This window comes from Berghia stephanieae, chromosome 3 (genome assembly GCF_034508935.2).
Source record: "Berghia stephanieae isolate SIO BIC M18660-M18661 chromosome 3, UCSD_Bste_1.3, whole genome shotgun sequence".
NCBI lineage: Eukaryota > Metazoa > Mollusca > Gastropoda > Nudibranchia > Aeolidiidae > Berghia > Berghia stephanieae.
Genome location: NC_088362.1, coordinates 62,332,258 through 62,338,685, shown reverse-complemented (window position 1 = coordinate 62,338,685; position 6,428 = coordinate 62,332,258). Strand labels below are relative to the sequence as shown.

Sequence of the window (6,428 nt, the reverse complement as noted above, 5' to 3'; positions counted from 1 at the left end):
ATGCCCTATTTCCCCAGCTGGCTTTTCAGAGTTATGCTCCATAAGATGTCTTTCGTACTCCGCCTCTTCCTTAAAAGCTGACTCCAAAATATCATCAACCATCAAATCGAGCTCGAGTTGAGAATCTTTGCTTTCTCTCAATGTCGACAACGTCGGCTTATCGCTTAAAAACTTCGTGTTTCCAACAACTTCTACGCTGTCAGAGTAAGTAGAGTAGTCATTGGCAGCCGATTCGTTGTGAGAACCCGGGCTATTCTCTTGAGATTCAATGATGGCATGTGCACTTAAAAAGGGTTCCGCATCAAAGTTTGTTGAGCTGGAATTGAATTCAGCTGCTTTGATATTTGCTGAAGTTTCAAAGTTATGATCCGAGCTGTTAGCATTGGTGTTTGTGTTAAGATAGACAAGCCCCGATTTATCGGAAATTTTCATCCACGAAATGCCCTTTGCTTTAGGCCTGTTGTCTCCAGTATTCCCTTTGATTTTTTTCTTTGTTTTCTCAACATTTCTATTCTGACTTTTATTTCTTTTAATCTTTGTTTTTACTTGCGGTTCATAATAATACAAAACGGAATCCATAGAGACGGGCAGACTTCCCATTGTTTGATAAAATTTAGAATTGTTTGGATCTAGAACTTTTTGCTTGTATCGTAGTGGTTGGTTCCGTTCATTTTTTTCATTTTTAGAAACTTGTTTCAAAGCGATTCCAGTCTTCATCTCAAAACTCTTTGCGGATTGAGCTTTGAAGGCATCGTCAGCCCTTGTCTTTTTGGGACTCATGTCTCCGTATTCCACTGAATTACGCGGGGTTTTACGCTTTTTCCCTTTCTTGCCTTTCTTTCTTGGTGATTCTTTCGATCTCGTTCGACTGCGCCGCTTTTTGGGACCAGCTGAATGCTTCCCGGGGGAGTGATTTTCTCCTCGACTAAGAGCTATTTTACCTCCACGGGGGTTTTCGTTGACTACAGATTTCAACCAGCCGTCATAGCCAAACGTGCACTGAGGAACCCATCCCCTCAACCCTGCACAAAACGCTTTTTTCCTATCCAGAGCAGATTCCTCGGTACTTATATCATCCCGAATGAAGTAGCCAGAGGGTGGTGGTGCAACGTTGAGGTTTTCCTTTGTTTTGATTCCTTTTGACTTGTTGGTCGATTCGCAATTGTCACAGTAACATAGTTTACTCGTTGCAAGTTTTGTCTTTGATTGCCTGCCACCAGCATCAGCACCACAGTCCACGGATAGACTCTCCCCTGTCACCATTTTATTAGGATTTCTCTCTTGAACGCCAGAAATGGCCAGTGACCCTTTGTTTTGTTTCAATGGAACGTCATTGTGTTGGATGCGCTGGGCATATGTATTAGTTTTATCGTATCGAATACAAGAATCGCTTTTACTCCTTGAAGGTTTCAATGGGCGTTCCTCCTGATTGACCAGATTGAACTTGTTCACGGGGTTTCTATTGCACACATAGGGGCGTCTATACAACCTAAACGCGGATCTTTTAGATTTATCTTCACTTTCACTATATTGGCTATGTTCAAAATCTGCTGGCGAGTTTGCAAACTTCAACAAATCTGCAACGAATCGAACAATGTGAGTTAATAATAAATCAAATCGACAAAAAGGATAATTTCTATAATATTGACAATTGTTCGGCTGTGTGGTCTAGTGGTATAACTCTCGCCTTGGAAAAGGTTCTTTCCTAAAATTCTCTTATTATACTCAGGTGAATAATGAGCGCCTGATCGTTAAAAATATTGTTTCTGTTAGGAAAAATAATGAAATATCGCCTAACAGATGTCAATTCTCGTCCTACATGGACTGACTGGAATAACCCAAGCATCAGCCGTAGTGAGCTAGGGCGAGGTGACTTGCTCAAGGCCACACAGCGTAGCGGCGGGAGATCGAACTCGAATCAAAGACCCTGCCCTCCCCCCCCCCACCCCCAAGATACAAAGCTGCTAAAAAATATAGACTATTTAAAGTAATGAGAATGAAAATGGATATAAACAACTTCTAAAAATAGAACAAAATCCCAAACATGGAGCGTTTTGGGCTCAAAATCTTTCAATCACAAAAACAATTTTAAAGACAGTAATCCTCCACTTAAAATTCAGACTGACGGCGGAGAAGTATACGGTATATAAAGAAAAATCGAGCCTTTATATAGCACAATATCCAAACGTGCTCAAAGCGCTTTTCAAGGGGTCCCTGATAGGCAACATTTAACATTAGGACAGTACATGACTCCTGTTAGGCGATATTATATTTTTTTTCGGACAGAGACAACGCTGTTAACGGCCAGGTATTCATTTTACACCTGAGTACGGTTAGAGAATATGAGTAAAGAGCCTTATCCAAGGACTCAACTATGTGCCGCGCGAGGCTCGAACCCAGGACCTTCCGGTTCGAAAGCGAGTGTCATACCACTAGACCACATAGTCGCACAATATACAACGTCTAATTTGCAAGTAAAAAAGATCTTGAAATGTGAAATGGTAACTATTTCCGAAAACTGTGAACACATTTCAATTCGATTTAAAGTCCGAACAAGTTCGCTATGCTGCAGATTGGTTGTTAAATTTGACGATTTGACTTTAAGAATAGGGTTCAACAATCGTGACGTCACTTCCCTCGTAATGACGCATAGTAACTGGTTCTAAACTATCGGAACAATGGCAGACGTCATTATCTCCATCATCCCCCTTATGAAATACTTCTCCGACGAGCATAAAAGTGTATCCAGAGGAGAAAAACATTATAAATCTGATCATGTTTTGACTTTTATACATTCTGATAACATGACATGTGAAAAAGTTCTAGCCAGCATGAAGAATAAAAAGTACCAATTTTCATTGTTTAGAACCAAGCTGATGGTTGCTGGGCGGACGTGACATCAGACTATTGAATCCTATTATCATTATTATGGTCAGAATATTACTATGCGTCAAATTCTATTTTTAGTAAAAACCGGATGCGTCCAATTAGCAAAAATAATTCTTGAATTCCCACGTTAAAAAACAAACAAACCAAAGAAAAGTAGGGACGATTGATAAATAAATAGTTTATCTCCTATGCACTTGTAAAATCATGTGTTTTTTTTCCAAAGCCGAAGGCGTAAACTAGTTTTGGTTATCAGACCTATAAATAAGAATGAAAAACCCAAAAAACGTTCATACAGAGCAATAGCCACTAAACGTACTCAACGCGCTCTACAGGTTGTCCCTGGCCAACAGCATTACGAGACATGAACAGTAGAACGAGACATGACGCCTGTTAGGCGATAATACAATTGTTTTCCGACAGAGACAACGCCGTTAACGACCAGGTACTCATTTTACACATGAGTACGGTGAGAAATGTGAGTAAAGAACCTTTTCCAAGGACTCAACTATGCGCCGAGCGAGGCTCAAGCCCAGGACCTTCGGATCCGACAGCGAGTGTCATACCACAAGACCACATAGCCGCACATAAAAATATATCAGGCAAATGTAAATAAGAAAATAATGATAATAAAGGGCATTTGTATAGTGACTTACTCAGATTTCATCAGACTCTAGGCGCTCTACATTTTTTAAATAAATAGAGAAATTGAATGAAAAAAAAAACCCAACCAAAAACTTGAGCTTTTTTATTTTGAGCTTTTTAATATAGCGCACTATCCACTACAGCGCATTGTAAAGGGTCCTGACCAAAAAACGCAACGTAATAAAAAGAACGAGACTATGCGCCGAGCGAGGCTCGAACCCAAGACCGATCCGAAAGCGAGAGTCGTACCACAAGGCCACATAGTCGGAAAAAAAACCCACAACAAAAAAAAAAAAAAGAAAACCAAAAGAATCACAGCAATTTCAAGGACTTACTTAGCAATGGACATTACATTTTACACACATGATAAATGAAAAAAAAACTTCATTTACAAAAATAGAAATCATGGGACAAAATTAGTGAATTCTCTATATGGATTTGAATGCCGATAATGATGAGTCAGGACTTTTAATATTCTTGGGAGAGAACATTCTAATATATATATATATATATATATATATATATATTATATATATATATATATATATATATATATATATATATATATATATATATATATATATAAATAATGAGGTGTCGAAAATTCAAACGATTGTTCACCACTTTTGCCGGTTTAGATGGGATTAGATAAGACATGGTCGAGGTGTGAGGACTTACTGGCATATTCTCGAAAGTTACGAAATTGATTCGGGATACGAGCCGGTGTCTTCATTCTAAGAACCCTTGTGCTGCATCTCCACAACCAAAACACAATATTGGCAATCCAGACGATGAGTAGAACGAATGCAAGGATACGTGGAACTAGAGCGTTTTGTGACTGAAAAGAAGACAACAACAAAAATGAATGATCAAACGTGAGCATTCATACTGCGTAATATCCACCAAATGTGCCCAAATTATTGTTTTACCAGGGGTCCTAGCGTAGCCATCGTTAACTTCTAGCCTGACACTTGACAAAAAATGACGTCAAACCGTGTCTTAGTGGGCTCTAGCGTAGCCATCGTTAACTTATAGCCTGACACTTGACAAAAAAATGACATCAAACTGCAAGTCTTAGTGGGTTCTAGCGTAGCCATCGTTAACTTATAGCCTGACACTACAGCCGAGGAAGACTTATAGTTTGACGTCATTTTTTTTAGGTTTGTGCAGCGTCTAGTGAATCTTTTTTCTTCACATTTTGCAATTTTCGCACCTGCGGTGTACTCAATTTTAATTGCTTTTGTTTTCAAGACGGACGGCCAGTCCAATCCAATGGTAGTAAAAGAGGGGTGTTTCTTTTTAACGAACCCCGCCGAAAACCATGGTCTCAGGTTCACTTCCCACTGGTGTGCACTTCCCTGAGTCTCAGGTTCACTCCCCATTATTGCCAACTTCCCATAATTTTGTTGGATATTGTCGGGTTTCGTCGGGTTCGTCGGGTTTCGTAAATAAGTAATTGCTTTTTTACGAAACTCTCGAAACCCATCTCAGGTTCACTCTCCAATGGTGTACACTTCCCTGAGTCCCAGGTTCACTCCCCACTGCTGCCTACTTCCTATAACTTTGTCGGGTTTCGTAAAAAAAAGAAACACCTGTGAGATGGCTGAGTGAACAAGTAAGGTACTGCGCTTATATCCGGAGGTCTCTGGTTCGAGCCCCTTTGAGGGCATCGCGATTTTCAGCAAAGAAAATTTAAACTCCTTTTGCTCATTTTGTTGTGCTGTATTTTGGTTGAAGTCTGTTTTTATCTTCGGTTTATTTTCAAGATCTACGGATCCATTAGACAAATTTCTCTCTCGGATGAATAACAATGAAAATCTGCCGTACTCTGGAAAAATCCATATTTAATTTTAAAATTTGGCCAGAAAACTCGTCCTTCAAACATCGATCGATTTAAATGACCCTCATCTTGGCAAAAACTCTCAAATCTGGGACTTCGCCTTTTAGAGGATATTATTTTTTTTTTCAGAGCCTACTCTGTTAACGGCCGGGTGTTCATTTTACACCTGAGTACGGCGAGAGAATGTGAATAAAAAGCATTTTTAATGAATCAGCTATGCGCCGTTCAGAGCGGGTCTCGAACCCTGGACTTTCTGGGCCGAAAGTCGAGAGTCATACCACTAGACCACATACCGCATACTAAAAATTGGCCAAAAGTCTCAAACCCGAGACTTCTCTGTAACTGAACATCGTTTCCACTCACCTGTCTACCATAGTCACCATCAATTTGTCTTCTCAGTTCATCCCACCAGTCCCACTCCCCTAAATCGGGTTCCTCTTCCGGGTCAATTGTACTTTGGTACGAAATTTTTGATGTGGCTGGAACAATGTGTCCTGCAATCCGCTGCAATCTGCTGCTGGTTCTGATATTCTGGACTTTTGGTGCTAACTGGAGATCGTTGGATGGCAAAAACTGAAAAAGCGGGTGATGGCATTGAAGGACGAGGGTTCGGAACTTCCTCAGCTCCCGAGTTGAAAGAAAATCACACAATCATCTGGGAGTGCAGCCCTGCAAAATGAGGAAGAGCTTGAGCTTTAGCTTTTATATAGCGCAATATCCACTAAACGTGATTTCGGGGTTAGGGTGGCCTAAATACTTGATGTTAAAAAAGAACTGCTCTCATGTTTTCTAGTTGAACTACCTCAACTGTCTTACGTTTTTTGGGTGATTGTAAGCGATTGTAATTGAGCTTTAACTCTCTCCTTACCAGCTATTTTCAGAATTTTACCCAAAACTTCATACTCACCCAACACAAAAATAGATTTTTCAAACAGATTAACAACGAGTATATTCTATATTATTTTGTTCAGAAAAATTAGCTCTGCAACAGCAGTGTCGAGTTTTTGTAGCTATAACTATAACAAAATGAAAATCAGAATAAGAAATTGTTGGCCGC

General features: G+C 39.8%; 1 protein-coding gene across 1 annotated transcript in view; it reads right to left on the bottom strand.

The window, feature by feature from the left end:
• LOC144968149 (uncharacterized) overlaps positions 1-6,040 on the bottom strand; it is a 12,227-nt gene extending 6,187 nt beyond the window's left edge. The window contains exons 1-3 of the mRNA XM_078906178.1: positions 5,735-6,040; positions 4,210-4,369; positions 1-1,577 (exon numbers count right to left, since the gene is read on the bottom strand). The exon at positions 1-1,577 is cut by the window's left edge and continues 1,968 nt beyond it. Coding sequence (XP_078762304.1) covers positions 1-1,577; positions 4,210-4,264 — 1,632 coding nt within the window. The 5' untranslated portion in view covers positions 4,265-4,369; positions 5,735-6,040. The remainder of the gene's footprint in view (positions 1,578-4,209; positions 4,370-5,734) is intronic.
• Between the last annotated feature and the right edge of the window lie 388 nt (positions 6,041-6,428).